Consider the following 20,439-nt stretch of genomic DNA (forward strand, 5'->3'; position numbering starts at 1 on the left):
AGACCGGAGGGCCTGGCGGGAGCTGGTCCATGGGGTTGCGAAGAGTCAGACTCGACTGTGAGACTGAACAACAACAAACAGATGGCATGCAAACCAAATGTATCCTCCGATAGCAGTATCAAGTTTTAATCAAGACACAATAAAACATGACACTGCAGTTTCATTCCCAGGGAGGGGGGAGGAAGGAAGACTGATTTCAAAACAGTGAGGCAGACGTATCCCACATTTCAGTATAGAGCTCTCTCTGAGTTCTGTACATCTTTCCCCAGGCTGACTGCTGCTTGGAGAGTCTATTAAAGAGGCCAAACGCTCAAAAGAAAGATACAATGCATAACAAAACCCACTTCTGCCCCCATGGACTGCTGTCTAAGCAGAGGTGGGGGTGTGCCTCAGAATATTATATTAGAGGGATGACAGGGAAAGTCAAACTTTGTTCAGAAATGACGTCTATTTTTTTTTTAAAGCGCACCTCCTGACTTCGGCAAACCTCTCATCTCAACGAAGTTGCAAAACAGGACTCAACGAACCCATGATGACTTGCAAGCGGATTCAAGTGGCGCCAACCCAAATGAGGACATTACACACCATGAGCTGCAAGATGTTGTCACCATAAGCAACAAGCCAGAACACCAATGATAACACTTGCATACACAGAACTAGCCTTGATGTAAGCTGTAGCGCATAATGCAGTTTACAGGAGCGGTAGCGAAGAGTGTGTTTCCCCTGCTTTAGAAGTCGCTAGCATATTCAGTGGACAAGTAAAGGACATCTTAAAGTACAAAACTCCCCGGTCTTTGATCCATGTGTACGAAATTCCAGAATCGACAGGCTTTCAAACATGGAAAGTTGTCCATGGCCGGCAAAAACCACATATGGCCCCACCTTCAAAAACGGAGGCTAACCATGGAGCCTTTATCGAGTTCAACGTGACCAGAATCAAAAACAGCAAGCAGCATTGATTGAGCTACACATCTGAGGTCTCGGCATACCTGCTTACTTCTATACAATTCAGTTATGTCCAACAGAAGGCACATAGACCACTGAGTAAAGTAACAAGAAACGCAGGACAGGAGTGAAACAATATAAATGGTTTCAGAAAAATGCTTTGGAATAAACATCAAACGTAACATTGACTCTCAGAAAAAAACCCCTCCATAAATAGAACATGACCATGCAAATCCTTAATTTAAAGCCAAGATCCGCTTCCAATGATTATGTGGGGGGGGGGGCGCGGGGGTGGATACAACATTCACTCAAACCAAAATCTGCCACCAACAGGGAGTGCTTTGGCTAAGTGACTGTCGATGCAGTATAAGGAACGCAGGTGTTGTCAGAAAATAGTTTAATTATTTACAGATTGATCTCTTGGAATGATTACATAAAATACAGAAGGAAAAAACAAAATGTACACCTCTCACAGGCTTGAGAAACAGATGCTGAGCAAATCCACGGCCGAGAAGGTAACTAAAGCACTTTGAATAAGGCAAACATTGAAGTAAAAAAGAAAAATAAAGTAATAAAAATCACAAAAGACAGTGGTGGTGGTGGTGGTGGTGAGAACAGAACTGAGGTTGTGTGGTTCTTCAACCCAAAAAAATAAAAATAAAAACCAGGATTCAAAACGAAAGATAGCCATTACACCCATACCAGCAGCCACCATTAATACGATCGGTGTGCCCGCCCCATCTAACGTGGCCTGGAACTTCCCACACCCAGGGCACCAACGTCCAGGTGTCAGTGGCCCCAGAGTGTCATCTACGTCATGCTTCCCGTCCAGTGTCCTCTGACACAAACACACATCCTGGTTTGCTGAGTGTGCAGTTTCAAAGTGTGCAGGAACTGGGAAGGGCTTTTTTTTTTTTCCTTTGCCCCCTTCCTCAAACCCGAAGGAGGCCACACTAACAGCACACAAAGATTCAGTTTTGGTGCCAATACATGTTTGATATCCACCCTCCTGCAAGAGGGAGTTGTGTTAAAAAAGCGACTTGGATCCTTGGTTTTCAAATTCTGACCACGCGTCGTTCAACTCCATGAAGATCATTTTGGCATACTGTTCGTAAGACTGTCCTGTGGCCTGCAAAGAGAAGGAACAGAGTTGGACAGGCCCCATGTTGCACAGTCAAAACAACCACAATTTCAGTTACAGATGACTAATTCTGCTTCCCCATCGAAAAGTACCCCTCCCCCCGAAGCCATCCTGGGGCTACCAAGTCACTGATCCCAATGCTGTGCCTGGCTAGTCCTGGCACCCACTGAGGTGTTTCTGGGAGCCCACTTAAGAACCCTGCTGGATCAGACCAGTGGTCCATCTAGCCAAGCACCCTGTCTCATACAGTGGCCAACCAGTTCCTCCGCAGGGCCAACAACAGGGCATGGAGGCCAAGACCTTCCCCCTGGTGTTGCCTCCTGCCTCTGAGATTCAGAGGATTAGTGCCTCTGAATGCAGAGGTTCCCCTCAGTCAATGGCTAGTAGCCATTGATAGATCTATCCTCCATGACTCTAATCCCACTTGTTTCTTCAAGTCCTGGGGAGATCCAGTTCAAAGGGTTATAAATTGAAGGTTATAAATCGAAGACAGGGACTGTCATGTTGCCAGCAGACTGGCAAAGCTCTGTGCTTGTCCCAAGCAGCTGTGCATCCTCAGCTTGGCCATAAACGGAGACTCTCCTAGGTACTGAATTTGGAAACCTCACAGTGGCCGTGAGCAACTCTCCCCTTTCTGAGCAAACCAAAACCAAACAGCGTATTTCCCCCCAGCTGAAGGAACGGATCCAGGCTCCCCTCTATTTCCTTGGAGTAGGAGATATTTCAGAAGAGCTTGGGAGGCACTGCCTTTGTGGCTCCAGAAAGCACATGCTGTACATGTGCTGCGAACATGTTTCTGCACATGTAATGCCTTACAGAGCAATGTCAGGAACCGTGCCCCCCCCAAATAAAAATACTACAGCTAACGAGGTAACATATCCAAGGTACAAGGGCTGTTTCATGAATCACATATCTGTCCTCTTAAAATGCATTCCAGTGATTTATTTATTTGTTATTTCGACTTTTAGGCCACCCTTCACTGTGAACAGGCTTCGGGGCGGCTTACAACAGAATGGGACAATTAATAAATTTGGGTTAAGTTAAAACCAGCAATAAAATACACTACAGAGTCAATCAGGGCTATTTTTGGGCAGGAACGCACAGGAACGGAGTTCCGGCTGGCTCCCAAGTTGGCCACACCCAGTAGGAACTCATTAGCATAATAGGCCACACCCAACAGCAGAAACTCATGAGGACTGGCTACATTAGGGGTGCAAAGGAGTTCCTGCTATAAAAAAGCCCTGGGTTTTGACAACAAACAAGGTAAAGAGAATAAGAAGCAAAAGGTGAGTGTGTCTGGATGGCCACACTTCTGCGAACATGGGGTGTGTGGCCTAATATGCTAATGAGCTGCCAGGGGTGTGTCCTAATAAGCAAATGAATTTCTGCTGTTGGGTGTGGCCTATTATGCTAATGGGTTCCTGCTGGGCTTTTTCTATAAAAGAAAGCCCTGGAGTCAATAAATAAATCAGGCTATTCCAAACTGGCAAGGAATTTTGACAAAAATTGCAACTTCCCATAGCCTCCGGGGGGGGGGGGGGGGGGGGGAGAGACGACAGGTGAGGGGGAGCGTGATTAGGAATGGACCTGCAACAAGCCTACATGTGTTCATAGCAACCTGAATGCCTGTAAGATGGACATGCTACAACTGGCATGTATGTGACATGCCAACTCCGACACAGAAGCATAAAGCCCACCTTCTTTCTAAGATCAAACTTTGCGCACATGCCTACGGATCTGCCCCTTCTACTGCCGAGCACAGCATACAGCATCAGAATGCCTGCCGAGCACACAGAGCTTTGTCTGAACCAAGTGCAGTAGCCAAGCCACACACACTACAAGCGGAAGGCTTAAATCCCATGACTTCTGACCAATCAAATAACTGGCACTCCAAATATGGCAATGGGATGCTCTGGTATGAATCAGAGCTTAGTTCTATGGGGCGACAGGATGGCCAAGTCCACCAGCAATCCAGGCTGAGGAAGAGGATGTGGTGTTGCTACGTCAGTCACAATCCTCTGTCCTCTCCTGGACTCCTAACTATGGGTCGAGTCAGCAACCCCCATTTTTGGAAGCATCACTGGAATATCTAAGTATGGTGGCCATTTCCATTTCCTTGCTATTTTATGACCTTATGAAGATTTTTGAAGATGAGGATTTTAAGTGGCACTGCAACCACTGTATTTGCAGACCCAAGCTGCTACGTTGAGGGCAGGGGGAAACCTAGCCAGGGCAGGAGCCCAAGGGAGAGGCAGTGTGACAGAGCAGAGGTCCCTAGTCGAAAAGCCTGGCAAGCCAGCCTGACCTGGAAGCACTGATAAGGGGGTCACAGCGAGCCACTTGGTTTGCTTTGGCACAGAAACTTCCTTACCTCCCCCAGCTACAGCACAGTGGTATGGATACAGACTGAGTTTCTACCCAGAACCACTTAGGTCCCCAGCTGAAGATGTACTGCAGGCACAAGCCTTAACAATAGGACCGTGCTAGGTTTTCCTGAGAGCCAGTCTGATGGACAGCAAATGCTCCTTTCCACTGGTCCGCACACCATCCATTCTACACCTCTGACTTCAAGGCATACAAGAGTAATTCGGTGGAAGCAGTAGGATAAAAAGCCACAGGGACTCACCTTATCTGGATGAACGACAAGGACCGCCTTCCTATAGTACTTCTTGACTTGTTCTGGGGTCACCAGGTCAGCCATGCCCACTTGCTTCCATTTGGTTTCGCCTTCCCAGAGCACCGTGTGAAGCGTGGATAATAAAGCTCTTATATTTCTCTCTTTCCCATCAATCCAATCTAGAATCTAGAGAAAGAAAAAAGGCACAGACTGTATTATAAAGCAAGATGATGAACATCTTCCCCAAATATTCTAGTTACCACCTTTGGAGGATGTGGCCCATTAAAAACACTCTTTTTTAGTTGGCATGCAATTAATTAATACAGATTTAGAACTAGCCACTTCCCTGGTCACCTCTGGCAAGTGACAGCGAGGTGATAAGTCAAGTGACAGTCAAGGTAATCAGCGAGGAAGTTTTTGCACACTGGAAGAGAACCAGCTCTCTTCCTTTTGGCCATAAATGGACAAAAGACCAACACAGATACATTCAGAAGCCCTAAATGTAATGGACCCCTGAAGCTTAGCAACACAACTTCAGAAGGGAGAGAGGGGCCATTTGCATGTATTCTGTGAAGGACTTTAAGGCATGAAAACACAGCATCTTCTGGGATCTTTCTTCTCCAATCTATGCACATGTGCAATATTAACCTCAGTATAATGCATGAAACCCCACAAACACTGATATTTGCTGGTTTGTGCGGTAAGAGTCTATACTCAGAAGAAAAGACAGACCCACTCTGAAACTGCTGCAGATAGAGTTTGTATTCCCCACCCCATCACTCCAGAACCCCTTTATCTCACCCAGTTGCCTCAACCCCTTGAACATGCAAAGCTGCTTTACGTCATCAAACCATGGGTCCATTTATAGTACAACCCTAAACAGAGTTACACCCTTTTAAGTGTGTTGGGTTTGTGTTTTAACTATATAACTATTTCAGTTATATTGTTATCTTATGATCGTGACCCATCCTGAACCCGCTTGTGGGGAGCGTGGGATAAAAATCGAACTAATTCTGTTCAACGGGCTTAGAAGATGGTAGCTCTATGTGGCATTGCAATGTTAGCCTCGTAGTCACTGACTGGCAGTACTTTGGGCAGAGGCCTTTCCAATTCTTGCCTCCTGACTCTGAACAAAAAATATGGGATATTTTAGATCCCTGAGATCCAAAAAACATGACATATGACTTAGCTATGACCCCCTCCCCTCCTCCTCCACTCCCTCACATTTCCCACAATACCTACAAACTCTCTCCCTAACACCCCACCCTTGACACTTGCTTATCACGCGTCCTCTGCTGCTTTAGTCTCTCTCATCATCCCTTAACATGACAAAACTGTTAGCTTCCAACTCATATTGAGTAACTGCAACATGGTAAAGCTTCTACAAACCTTTAATTTTAGGGGATCCATATCTTTAGACATTTCTTGCTTTCTCATCTCAGCGATGGTCTTTGGTCCTTTTCTGTCAGATTTGGCTGAAAACCCTTGATTCGACAACAGATCCTCAAAATCGTTTTCTGAAACTTTGGGTTTTTGTCCTGTTTGGCAAGATAAGACTTAAGTTTCCTCACAGGCCAGAAAGTGATACAGAAGCTAAACTGACCTAGTAATAAGATGTCCAACTCCTTTCCGTATAGACTGACAGTGACCTTCTGGTGGGACCTCAACTCTAAATTCTCCCTTCAGCCAAATACCAATGAGCTTTAGGGCAAGACTGACAGCTGACCTTTTAAGGATACACAGCAAATTGAGGAGTCCACTGAATCAACACGGTGGCTAAGAGGGCGAGCAAAGAAATCCTCAGTTCTCGTATCTGACATGAACACACTCATCTGTTGCAGCTAAGACACTATTCCTATCTGATTATGCTCTCAGCCAGGGCTCTAGTCGGGGGGGAGCTCTCAGGTACGGAGCTCCGGAAGAGAACCTCTAGGGGGCGGGGCGGTCACGTGGTGAAGCCCCGCCCCTTCTTTACCCCGCCCTCTGCTTCGATCCTCATTCCGTTTGGGAATGAGGATGAAGCAGGAGGGTAAGTAGCCGGGCCTTCTGACACACTTCCGGTGATGTCAGGGGGTGTGGCCTTCTGTCACTTCCGGTGATGTCAGGGGGCGTGGCATATGCAAATAAGTTATGCTAATGAGTTATGCTAATGAGCTCCGGCAGCTCTTTTTCTACAACAAGACCCCTGCTCTCAGCCTTTCTTTGGTAACATGGAATGAATAACAAAACTACTGCAGCATCACACAGAAGAACACTGGATTAGGGATGCTCAAGTTAAAATCTTCAATTAAGCTGAGCAAGTGACTTTGGGATAGTCACTACAGTGGCTGTGTTCTTTGGCTTAAAGATCATCGGCAGAGTAAGTGGCTGTAGCCAGCAGCATGTACATCCCTGCTGATCTGCAATGGGGAATATGCAGAACCCAGCAAAACCAGATGCCTTATACTGCTGATTAAATTAATATGAGTTGGCGCTAAAGACAGAGCAGCCAGCGTCCTTGGTAGTCCTCCTAGGCTAAGCCCATGAAGTCTGACCCTCCGTTTCTGATGGAATTTATGTGATAAGGGACCTGAAGAACGGAGCCTGGCTCACGGCTGGAGATCCAGGTAAACCAGTGAGTGGGAGGATGGGGAGTGGAGACACGTTCCTCAAAGTGATGGGGCTACTAGCCATGGTGACTGAGGAGAACGTCCACATTCAGAGGCACTAAACCTCTGCATCGCAGAGCCACAAGGCAACATCAGGGGAAGGTCTTGGCCTCCATGCCCTGTTGCTGGCCCTCCAGAGGAAATGGCTGGCCGTTGTGTGAGACGGGATGCTGGACTAGATGGACCACTGTTCTAACCCAGCAGGGCTCTTCTTATGTTCTTAAATGAGAAACACACAGACACATTTCTGCAAATAGCTTTTATACCCGGTAAGCTTAAAAGTTCAGAATCCCAGACATTTCTGCAGACAGAAACTGCAACTTCCTTACTTCTTCCCTTCCGCTGCAGCCCCAAATGCCCCCAAATGCTCCTGGGTAACCCCCCAAGGACAGCATGGGGGGTGGAAATCAGAGGTTTGTGGTAGGAAGACTGAATTGGAAGACCCTCCTCCCCAACCTGTCAGTGGAAATCCTCTGCAGCAAGGGTCCCCAAAGTGGTGCTAGGTGGGGCTCCTGCCCAGCGCAGCTTCTGATAGGCCACTGGAGATCTGATTTGGCTGTGCAGATGAAAATACCGTTGCTTCGGCAGCAGATGCCACCCGTGTTGGTTTGGTTCTCTTTCCCAGCATATCTTTAAAATCCCCTCGCTTCTCCCCTGCACTTGGACTTCCTCCCCCCCCGTGACAGCCATTTTGTGGCTGAGCCCACCACCCTGGGTCAGAATTCCAAAGGGTGCCCACAGGCTCAGAAAGGGTGGGGAACCCCCTTGCTTTGCAGGATCCAACTGCAGTGATTTGGAATCAGAGCTTCAAGAAGCACGTTGCACCTTTCATGGACGTTCCCCTTTCATGGGGGGGGGGGGGAACTTACCGAAGCCTGGGGCTCTGATGCCTCTCTCTTCCCGCCCTCCGATGACGCTGAAATTCACAGTGTAGTTGGGTTTTGGTTGCCCGCTCGCCTTGCTCTGCTCCGGTGGTTTCGGCTGAGACTGGGACTGCCACGAGGTGCTCGCGCTTTGGGTCTTCCCGGCTTGCCACTGGCTCCCTCCTTTCTGAGCCTGAGTAGACTTTGCAGCAAAACCGCTCGCTGAGAATCCTCCGCTGGAAGCACCTGGGCAACAATTTGGGCAATTTAATTTGAATTCTCCACGTCCTTTTAAGCGACTGGACACGAAAACAGCCTCGCACCCTCCAGCATCCATGAGTGCCCTGATTTAAAAGCTGCATCCTGAAGTGACACCATTGACACAGAAGTGTGCAAGCATTCCCTTTACAGGCTGATTTGCAGGCTCAGTGGTAAGGAGGAAGGAGGGTTCCTTCCGTGTGTGGTCATACGGATGGCTTCAAAAGAGAGATTCGGGGAGAACGGGTCCATCAATGTCTACTCTAAACTGGGGGAGCAGACAACAGTGTGGCAAATTAAGTTCAATGCTGTAAGCGTAAGGTGATGCACACTGGAACAAAAAAAAAAATCCTAACTTTTTATATGCTGATGGAGTCTGAACTGGCCACGACCAAAACTGAAAGAGATCTTGGGGTTATAGAAAATAGCTCATTGAAAATGTCAACTCTGTGTGAGGCCAGCAGTGAAAAAAGGTGAACTGCATGCTGGGGATTATAAAAAAAGCGATTGGGAATGAAGAAGAGAAGAAGAGAGAGGAGATTGGATTTATACCCTGCCCTTCACTCGGAGTCTCCTTTCCTTTCCCTCCCTCTCTCAGACAACGAACACCCTGTGAGGTAGGTGGGGCTGAGAGAGCTCTTGACAGAAACTGCTCTTTTTTCAAGAACAGCTCTGACAGAACTATGGCTTGCCCAAGGTCATCCAGCAGCTGCGAGTGGAAGAGTGGGGAATCAAACCCGGTTCTCCCAGATTAGAGTCCGCGCACTTAACCACGACACCAAACTGGCCCTCTGAATACTAAAGCAGCCAGTATTGTAATGCCCCTTGTATAGAGTTATGGCGCATTCACATTTGGAAGACTGTGTACAGTTCTGGACACTGTACCTCAAAAAAGGATATTGCAGAGCTGGAAGAAAGTACAGAAGAAGGCAACCAAGATAATTAAGGGTCTGGAGAGCCTTTCCTGTGAAGAAAGGCCTGAACAGCCTGGGATTTTTCAGTTTAGAAAGAAGAAAGCTACAGCCCTGACCAGGATAGCCCAAGGCAAGTCCAATCTCGTCAGATCTCGGAAGCTAAGCAGGGTGGACCCTGGCAGGTACTTGGATAGGAGACCTCCTTGGAATACCAGCAGTCAGGAGGACAGGGGCAGGCTTTATTCAGCCACCGCTCTGAATATCCTCCAGGCCCCCAGTAGGGGTCAGTCACCAGAGGTGCACACACTTAAAAATACAAAAATACCCCGGGGGGAGGGGGGGGGGAGTCACGAAAGGTTTATAAAATTATGTGTGGGGTGCAGAAAGTGGATACAGCAAGCTTTTGCCCCCTTTCCTATAATACTAGAACTTGGGAGGCACCCAATGAAGCTGATAGGCAACAAGTTCAAGACAGACAAAAGGAAATTGTTCTTCATTCAACAAGAAATTGTGGAACACATTTGCTGGCAGACGTAGTGACGGCCACAAGCACAGATGGGTTTAAAAGGGGATTAGTCACATTCACGGAGGTCTGTCAATGGCTGCTGGCCATAGTGAGTTATTCGAACCTCCATGTACCCAGGCAGCAAACTCCTGAATATCAGTGTTAGGAGGCAGCATCAAGGAAATGTCTTGGCCTCTATGCCCTGTTTGCAAGCCCTCCAGGGCAGCTTGCTGTCGGCCACTGTGTGAAACAGAATGCTGGGCTAGACGGACCACTGTTCTGATCCAGCAAAGCCCTTCTTATGTTCCTACAGTGTGCTGCAGCTGAGGTTAGCCAACAAGGGCAAAGAGGGACGGACCTTCAGTGCTCCTTTCCAGAGAGCTTCCCAACAGAATAAAATGGTGACAGAAGGAGCTAAGCTTCTTTGTGTTCGTAAGCCCGGGATCTGGCCAAGAAAGCGCATCTGCCCTCCCTTTGTGGGAGAGAATTCCCTGCTCTCTTTCCTCAATTATGATCACACAGCAAGTTGGCATCAGCCTTATCTGCACTTGAGCCCAAGCCACAGTCTCCTTAATCCACTTTCATTTCGTGAATGGAAATGCCATCGTTCCCTTGCTCTGTTAAGGTCAACGGGGAGCACCTTCTTCTTCCCCAGACTGTCAGTGTACCGAGTTCCATCAACCAGCAAGGGGCCCGATAAAGGCATGGGCACAAGGGGACTACTTCAGGTGGAGGTGAACCAGAAACCTTTCTACTTGTGTTGAGGCTCGACACAGACAGGTTGCTTACCTGTAACTGGTGATCTTCGAGTGGTCATCTGTGCATTCACACCCTTGGGATACTCTGCGCCTGCGCTGACCTTCTCGGTACCGATAGCTAGCAAAAGGGATTTTCGCGCCTCTCCCAGGTCACGCGCCGGCTCCACTGCGCATGACCAAGGAGGGGCACGCAGATCCCGCCAGTTCCTTCTGACCGCCGCCCAACAGCCTTCAAAGAAACAAGATGAAGGGCCGAGAGCAGAGGGGAAGGAGGGCGGGTGGTGTGAATGCACAGATGACCACTCGAAGATCACCAGTTACAGGTAAGCAACCTGTCTATCTTCTTCGTGGTCTCTGTGCATCACACCCTTGGGAGAATAGCAAGCAATAACTCTTACCTGGAGGAGGGGCCGAGGCCCTACACCTGCGCCGTCTGCAAAATAGACCGACCCAACGCCACACGACGAGTAGACCGGACATCAAGGGCATAATGCTTCACGAAGGTGAGCGGAGTAGCCCAAGTCGCAGCGTTGCAGATGTCCTCCAATGGCATCCCTCTCAGGAAAGCTGTGGAAGCCGCCACCGCCCTTGTAGAGTGGGCGCGAAGTTGACCTGGAAGAGGTCTCTTAGCCAAAGCGTAACATAGCTTGATTACTTCCACAATCCACCTGGACAGCGTCTGGGAAGAGATCTTCTTCCCTAGGGAGGGCATACTGTGAGCAACAAACAAGGCTGGAGACTGACGAAAAGACTTGGTCCTGCCCAAATAGAACAGCAACGCCCTCTTAACATCCAGAGAGTGCAATTTCCGTTCCTCTTCATTGGCAGGAGACGGGAAAAATGACGGCAAAACTATATCTGAACGTAGATGAAACTCCGAAACGACTTTCGGTAAGAAGGAGATGTCCAAAGACAACGACACCCCATGAGGGGAAAAAATCAAGTATGGTGGATCACACCTTAAAGCAGACAACTCACTGACTCGACGAGCAGAAGTAATGGCCACCAGAAACGCAGTCTTGAGCGATAACAACTTTAGAGAGCAAGTGGCCAGTGGTTCGAAGGGTTTTCCCATCAAAAACCGCAAAACTAAAGCCAAATCCCAGGCCGGAGTCGGAGAACGACGGGGAGGGTACAGGCGAATAAGACCTTTACAAAACTGTTTCGTCTGAGGATGCGAGAAAACTGAAAACCCATCAATAGATGGATGAAAAGCTGACACCGCAGCTAAATACACCTTAACTGAAGAAAAACTGAGTCCCAAGTCCATTCTGGACAAAATAAACGCAAAAATAGACCTCAAATCCACTGGCGGAGGAGGTAAATTGGAAGAACTCAAGTACTGTAGGAATAAATCCCACTTCTTTGCGTAAGACGTCCTAGTAGACAGTTTACGACAATTCAACAGGACCTCATTGATACGGTCATCCATCACTGAAAGCGTATTTCCCATAGAGTCAACTTGAGACTCAGAGGATCGTAGTGAAGGACCTGGCCTTCCTGAGCTTGGAGGAGATCCAACTCCTGCGGGAAGTGTACGAAGGATCCCTTGGCTAACCGCAGCAGTGTCGGAAACCACACCTGCCGAGGCCACCAGGGGGCTACCAGGAGACAATGGGGCTTGTCCTGTTGTATTTTCACAAGCACCCTGTGGAGCAGCGGAATCGGAGGAAATAGGTATAGAAAGTCGTGAGCCCACGACATCAACAGACCGTCCCCCATTGACAGAGGGTCCAACCCCGCTCTGGAGCAAAACCTGGGACACTTCTTGTTCAATCGAGTTGCAAAAACATCGATGTGGGGATGTCCCAGATGTTGAAAAAGAGGAAGGAGATACTTTGAGTTCAACTCCCATTCGTGGTCCGATGCTCCCCCTCTGCTCAGGAAATCCGCTTGTTGGTTCAAAGTTCCTGGCAGATGGGCAGCTTGGAGAGTGATGTTCCAATGAAGGCACTCTTCCCATATGTCCATAGCTAGCCTGCAAAGGGACCTGGACACGGTCCCGCCCTGGCGATTGATATAAGCCATCGCAGTTGTGTTGTCCGTAAAAATCAACACAGCTTTTCCTACAACCTGTCTGAGTAAGGATCTGAGGGCAAATTTTACGGCCAGCAGTTCCAGATAGTTGATATGATGACTCTTCCAAAGGGGTTGCCATGGAGCACCCACACAAGTGTCGTCTGTATGAGCACCCCAACCCCACAGGGAGGCATCTGTGGTGATGGACATTACGGGAACGATCGGTTGGAACGGTGCACCCGCCAACAGATTGGTGTCCACGAGCCACCACTGCAGGGAGACGAGGACCTGCGGAGGCACTACCAGTTGAAGGCTCGGAGGATGGATGGAAGGGCGAAATTTCTTTAGAAACCACAGCTGCAACGGGCGCATGCGAAGGCGTGCATATTCGATCACGGAAGTGGTGGCTGCCATGAGACCCAAGATCCGCTGAATGTGGACCGCTGATGTCACGTTGGACTGGAACAAACGTTGAATTTCCAGACGAATGGTATCTGCCCGTTGGCGAGGAAGGTACGCCCGAGTGGCTAGGGAGTCTATGACAGCTCCTATGAACTGCACGCGAGTTGCAGGTTGCAGCATGGATTTCTGTAAATTCACCAGAATTCCAAGGGAGGATAGGACCGACAATGTGATGGTGATGTGCTGAAGGAGACATTCTCTTGAATCTGCCACCATCAACCAGTCGTCTATATACGGAAAGATCTGAATGCCCTGAAGGCGAAGATGAGCGACGACAACCACCATTACCTTCGTAAAAACCCTGGGGGCGGTAGAGAGCCCGAATGGAAGGGCTTTGAATTGGTAATGGTCCTCCCCGACTGCGAATCTGAGGAACTTTCTGTGACGAGGATGGATGGAGACGTGAAAATAAGCGTCTTTGAGATCTAAAGTGACCATCCAAGTCCCTGGAGACAGGAGTGGTAAAATGCTTTGCAACGTGGTCATGCGAAACTTTCTGTAAATGATGAACCGATTGAGAAAACGAAGGTCCATGATTGGACGAAGTCCTCCGTCCTTCTTGGGGACCGTGAAATATTTGGAATAAATCCCGCGGCAACAATCCGCCATCGGGACTTTCTCTATAGCGTTTTTTTGTGTCAGCGATTGTACCTCCTGTAGCAGGGCAGGAGACGCCGGGGTTCTGATAAAACGGGAGATTTTGGGAGTCAGAGAAAACTCTATGAGATAGCCATCTCTTATTATAGAGTGCACCCATTTGTCCGTAGAAATGGCGAGCCATGCGTGCAGGAAGGGTGCAAGGCGAGTCTGAGCAGTAAGGTTGAAGTCAAAGTCCCTGTTTGGGATTCTTAGGGAATTTCGACTTATAGGCACCGGACGATTGTCCCTTATTTTTCGGGGGAAAAGACCGTGACTGAGAGGGAGGTCTTTGCCATTGATCCGTAGGTGATTTGTTGTACGGTTGCCTGGTCGACCAAGGTTGCCTAGGCCACTGCTTGGATTTCGAGTATTTGGTCGTGGGGGAGATCCCCAAACTCTTGGACGTCTTGATACTCTTATCCATTTCCTGCAGAACCGTGTCAGTGGTGGAGCTAAACAATCCAGAACCTTCAAAGGGAAGGTCTTCCACCGAGGATCTGGTGTCATATGGCAATGATGAAGAGCGGAGCCAGGCATGTCTGCGTAACGCTACAGAGGTTGCTAGAGTCTTACTAGCGGATTCCAGGGAATGCTTGGCAGCACTAATTTGGTGTCTAGCCAAGACCATCCCTTCATTCTGAATCCTTTTAATCTGAGGTTGGCACTCTTTGGGCACGTGCGGGAGGAAATCATTCAAACGCTTCCATAAATTGAATTGATAACGGCCCATGCAGGCGGCATAGTTCGCCGTTTTAATGCCCATTGCACCGACAGTGTAGAATTTTCTACCAACCGAATCCAACTTTTTTCCTTCTTTGTCTGATGGAGTAGAGTGGCTCGCTTTTCCTTTCGTGGACGAGGAAACGACCAAAGAATTGGGCTTAGGATGTGTGTATAAAAACTCAGCCCCTGATTCCTGGACCTTGTACATGTGATCCAGACGCTTATTAGAGACATTAATGGAGGCTGGACGAGTCCAAAAGTCCTTGGTAGTTTGCAAGAGAACTTTTGTCATTGGTAGAGCCACGGAGGGCGAAGTGTTAGAGTGCATAATGTCAAAAACGTTATCATCCACAAAACTGGCAACGAGAGTAGGAGTCATAGATAGATCTAATGCCATGCGTTGAATAAAATCTCCATAAGACTTAACATCCTCTGATGGAGAAATAGGTAAATCCGCTTCCACATCTTGCGAGGTGGGCTGTGCATCTACATCCTCGATATGTTCAGAAAAGCCATCTGAATCGGAGGATACATTGGATGGTTCTGGAGATGATTCGAGTAATTCAGGTTGAGACGGTGCCGGTGTGTTAATCGGGGGCACAACCGGGTCTGGTGGATGCGTCGGTATCGACTGCTTCGATACCGATGGTCGATCTTGAAAGCGCGAAATGCGGGATGACACCGACTGACGATCCCATTCAGGTGGGGGTGGTATCGGGAGTGCCCAAGGGTATGGGTATCGATTCCCGTACAAATAATGCCATTGCCTCTCATCCCAAGTCAGGGGAGGAGAAGTTGGTCGGTGCCGATCCTCGACTCCACGTTCTGGGGAGGCATGAGAGGATTGACGGCTCGACATATCAGATTGCGACTGATTTGTCTGTTGAGTAAGGTCGATGTCGAGATCCGAACCGATCGGGTGAGGTTCTTGCGTGGGATCTCGACCCTGACTAGCCGAAACCTTATGGACTTTGGGTTTGTCCGTTTTAGGTTTCTTCGACTGCTGTGAGTCTTTGCCCTGCTTCCGGATCTTGGAAGGTACGGGGTGGTCCTTTATCGGCGTCGATCGTTTCGGTGCCGAAGCATCGATTGCGACCGTCGACGTCGATGATCCCGGAACGGGAGGACAAGTGTCCGCAGCCAAGGTGGACATCGAGGCGTGCCCGGACGTGTCCAACGGTGAAGAGGACTGTGGAGATAGTGCCTTCTCCATCAGGGCCAAGTGTAGACGAGCTGCCCTGTTTTTTCTCGTCTGGTTCGAAAACTTTCGGCAATGTCTGCACTTAGAGACACAGTGCGACTCCCCTAAACAAACGAGGCAAAGCGAGTGCCCGTCGGTGGGGGATATTTTAAGGCCGCAAGTCCTACACCGTTTGAAACAACCCCACCGCGGGGCCATAGGCCAGCGGGAGGGGAACGTAAATAAAGAACAAACACCGAAAGAAAAATGCTAACTACAAAAATAAAGAAAAAGAAACTAACTAAACGTAAGTTTAGCAAAAAAAGTTTGGTACTTAGCAGACCGAGGCAGAAGGCGTCCTACCAGCGCGGCGGTCAGAAGAGAACTGGCGGGATCTGCGTGCCCCTCCTTGGTCATGCGCAGTGGAGCCGGCGCGTGACCTGGGAGAGGCGCGAAAATCCCTTTTGCTAGCTATCGGTACCGAGAAGGTCAGCGCTGGCGCAGAGTATCCCAAGGGTGTGATGCACAGAGACCACGAAGAAGATATATACGTAACTCCTCCGGAGGTGGTTATCAGCAGGATCTACCACCCGTGAGTGTTGGTCATGAGTTGCAGAGCAGGGGAGTTGGTGCAGAGGGTGAGAACAGAGTCAGAAATGCTGGCATACAGTCATGTGCACACGAACCATTCCCAATTTGATTTTGGAAATCCGTCCATCTCTCTCTGATGGCTCTGCTCCAAGGGGGGGGGGGTACACACAATAGGGCTTCAGCTGACAACTGGTGTTTTAAGCTGTAGATGTGTCAGTGCACAGCTGTGTATATAAAGGCACTCTGAATGATGCAACACCCCTCCCCTTAAGAGTTCAGCCGCAATCAGAGCCTGTGCACTTTCCAGAAGAACTCTAACACCTTCTCCTTCATGCTGGGGTTCAATAGTCAGTATTAAGCCACTCTGGGGTAACTTGACAAAAATAAAAGCACCTAAGCTTGTGGCCGTTTTGTTTCATTTTTAAACTTTACTTGCTCAGAGCCCCTGAGAAGGAGCAGAGTACAAACTGAGCTCAGGCAAACAGTCCAAGAGAACCTTCTTGGTCTATGTCACTGTAAACCCCCGAGTGCCAGATGTTAGGGGGGAAACTATATGCTCTTGCCTTTATTATTTATTTATTTATTTATTATTCACATTTTTATCCCGCCCTCCCCGGAGGCTCAGGGCGGCTTACAGGGCATATTGCCAGATAAAACCATAAAACAATACAAAATATTAAATTACAGCCCTATTTAAAACAGATTTTGATGCCTAGCAAATTCTAAAATTTCTAAAAGCAAGATGACTATCCCTGACCATCCCGTTCTCGCCCATAATGCAGCAACTAGATGTGCATGCCCCATCTTGATGTCCATATATGGGGGATAGATGGTAGCTAGTGCGATGGTGGTGCACTAGTGCACTAATGATGGACTGCTGGTGGACTAGTGGTGGACTAGTGGTGGCGGCTCCTATTCAAAAGCCTGGCGGAAGAGCTCCGTCTTGCAGGCCCTGCGGAACTGTGCTAGGTCCCGCAGAGCCCTGATCTCCTCTGGGAGCTCATTCCACCAGATAGGAGCCGCCACCGAGAACGCCCTGTTCCTGGTCATGCTGAGTCTAATAGAACGGGGACCTGGAACAGCCAGTAGATGTTGCCTTGCTGCCCTGCGTGTGCACTTCCCAAGAGGCATTCAAGTAGCCACTGTTCTGCAGCACTCCAGCTCTTACTCTCAAATGATTAAAACAGCAAATACTTTTGGGCCTGAAGTCAAGGGAAACGGCATAAAACAAGCAAACGAAACAGCCGCACTGGGTAGAAGAGGGTATGAATTTTTAAACTCGGTGAAGATACATATTGACAAGGCATCTCAGCAAGTGGGCTGATGAACACAAAGGTCATTGAGAAGGGCATGTTCACTTAATGGAAATACCCTGGATATTTAAAGAAGAATAGGGATGCCCGGTACCTCAGTGCTGCAACACTACATAGCCTGGAAACCTGATATATACTTTTAACGGGAGCAGTGGGGGGGGAAATGCACGAAAAAAATAACTGTGCTACAGCAAACACTGTGGTCACATTAAGTGTGATTATCGCAATACTTGCCAAAAATGTACAATAATAAAATGACGGAGGAACGGCAACGCACATATAAATACGGTTCAAACATTACAGGCGGGAAAGCACAAGAGCTTTATTTCACCGGCTGCTGTTAGCAGTCTCCAAGCAGAGGATTATGGATTCCTGACTTAGAAGTCACAAGACATTTGAAAGAAGTTTCTCTGCTGCTGTTGACTCCTGTCTCTATACAAGACAGCAAATAAATGCATCTTCATAAGAGGTCAGAACAACATTCCCATCTATATACTGAAGATGCATCCCACAAAACAGGAGGACATCTGGATTTCTGTCTGTCACCTCTGAACGATATGTGCATGTGCATTGTCGTTCCTCTGTCCTTTTGTTATTGTACATTTTTTGCAAGTATTGCAATAATCATTCTTCACATATGCATAGTGTTTGCTGCAGCAGCGTATTTTATTCGGTTTACCTACACTGTGGTTCCTTTCGATCTGTTTTTCTGATTACGCAGACCAACGAAACCTAGAGAAAGTCCTTAAAATAAGTCCAGTAACAAAAAGGGATGGGGGGGGGGGAGGTGCAAAAAACTTCTAATGACAGCTGTGAAAATCACTCATGTAGTAATTGTGTGACCCTAATTACCCCAACTGTCACAATTAACCGGGGGAGAAGTCTAGATCCTCTCGCTGGCACCCCACGGAGTGATTTTGCCTTTTTAATAACTGTCTTTCAACATCTGTCCAGAGGTTTCAACCACCTGATCCACCCTAAAGAACACAAAATGATCATGCCCTCTAGTTCCACCCTCCCCCCGCCCTTTGTTAGTAACTCCTTGTACACTTACTCGGAAGGCCAGTTTTCAGATCTGCAAGGTCAGCAAAAGGGTCAAAGGTCTGGGATTTTGCTTGGCTGAAGGAAACGCCGGAGGAGACGCTGGATGGGCCTCCTGTTGTAAAAGCTTGCCCTGCACCATGTGACAGAAAACAGTTACCAAACTGTTGCACAAGAACCTGGAAAACGGTCATATCACAACTAAGGCAGGTGGCCCCGACCCAGATGGTCCAGGCGAACCCGATTACTTCAGATCTCGGAAGCTAAGCAGGGTCTGCCCTGGTTCGTATTTGGATGGGAGACTACCAAGGAATACCAGGGTTGTGACACAGAGGCAGGCGACGGCAACCCACTTCTAAACATCTCTTGCCTTGAAAACGCTATGGAGTCTCCATATGTCAGCTGCGACTTGACAGTGCTTTCTGCCACCAAGCAGTGGCGTCTAAATTTGGTGCAGCACAGCGGCTAAGGGAGTAAGTGGTAGCCATTCTCTCTCGGCCCCCTCCCCCTTGCACAATATAAAGATAATAATACTAGTTCCTTTACCAGGCTGTTCTAAGAACCATGCCATTATATATGCCGCATTTTGAGCACTCTAGATGTGCTCCTAAGGTTATTAAAGGACGGAATCTTGGGACAGTTTGCATGACCATTCCTAAAAGAGAGAAGAGAGCTCTGGATCTGGTTTCCAGCTGCCGACTGCCGTACCCTAAAACTCCTCTCTATCTGCACACGGCAAGTCGGTTTGCAATACCCTCAGGCCCTTCCCGGCTCTGAAGGTGCAACTGGAGAGCGGGGTGGGGTGGGAAAGGCTCCACGGTTTTATAAAACCCAAGACTACTACTATATCAAAGTGTTTTGTACAGGCACATGATTTGGAAGTCAACCTAAGAGCATCAGTACCTCTTCATATGAGCTCACATGACTAAGAGCTTTAACATACTTGCATTCCATCACAATGCTAAGCATGTTGGCTGAGAAGGAAGTCCCACCGAGTTCAAATGTCCTTCTCCTTCAAGTTTCCTTCTCCTCGGAAAGTGTGCTTGAGACTGCAGCCTTACAGTGCAATCCTACGCAGAGTTCCTCCACCCTAAGGTCGTGGGGGGCTTAGTAACTGGGGGAAAGGCTAAACGCCACATTTATTTATTTATCGTATGGCAGCATTACACACAGGAAGTATATAATAATATAAAATATTATATTATTGTTTTAGCTCGCCTCCTTGTGGTGCACCCTGGATAACGCTGAAGAGCTAAAACTTCTGGGCAGCCACGCAATCGGAGGACCTCCTGGCTACACGACACTACACACACAGAAACAATGCCACACTGCACAATACCTTCAAAAGTGGACTTCTTAGGCTGCGATGGTGCTGGGTTGCTGACTGCTGGGGAATCCGCCCAAGAATCCCATCCGCCTAAAAGGTCAGGCTGGCTTGCTGAGGAGGACATTTTCGGTGGGTCAGGTGACAAACCTCCTAGAAAGGTGGAAACCAACGGCTTCAGGGTTAACAGGGTGAAGTACTCTGTATTATAAACATGCTTCACACTATGTAGATCAAAACATGGTAGCGAATTTGTGCTTTTTTGTTTTAATGTGCATGTGTGTGCGCACGTGCGTGTGAGTATGCGCACCTGCAAGTCCTAGCGACCTCTGAGGACTGACCCCTACTGGGGGGGGCCCTGGAGGGTATTCAGGGAGGTAGCTGAAAAAAGCCTGCCCCCCCCTCCCGCCTCTGGCATTCCAAGAAGGTCTCTCATCCAAGTACTTGTCAGAGTCGACCCTGCTTAGGCTTTCAAGATCTGATGAGATCGGGCTACCC

At 48.4% G+C, this 20,439-nt stretch overlaps 1 protein-coding gene across 1 annotated transcript in view; it reads right to left on the bottom strand.

Annotated features, from left to right (window-relative positions):
• Window positions 1-1,232: 1,232 nt before the first annotated feature.
• GAK (cyclin G associated kinase) overlaps window positions 1,233-20,439 on the bottom strand; it is a 109,125-nt gene continuing 89,918 nt past the window's right edge. Inside the window, exons 23-28 of the mRNA XM_015419326.1 lie at window positions 19,957-20,094; window positions 18,631-18,750; window positions 8,221-8,460; window positions 6,093-6,241; window positions 4,713-4,889; window positions 1,233-2,074 (exon numbers count right to left, since the gene is read on the bottom strand). Coding sequence (XP_015274812.1) covers window positions 1,973-2,074; window positions 4,713-4,889; window positions 6,093-6,241; window positions 8,221-8,460; window positions 18,631-18,750; window positions 19,957-20,094 — 926 coding nt within the window. The 3' untranslated portion in view covers window positions 1,233-1,972. The remainder of the gene's footprint in view (window positions 2,075-4,712; window positions 4,890-6,092; window positions 6,242-8,220; window positions 8,461-18,630; window positions 18,751-19,956; window positions 20,095-20,439) is intronic.

This window comes from Gekko japonicus, unplaced genomic scaffold, assembly GCF_001447785.1.
Source record: "Gekko japonicus isolate JY-2015 unplaced genomic scaffold, Gekko_japonicus_V1.1 scaffold257, whole genome shotgun sequence".
Classification (NCBI taxonomy): Eukaryota; Metazoa; Chordata; class Lepidosauria; order Squamata; family Gekkonidae; genus Gekko; species Gekko japonicus.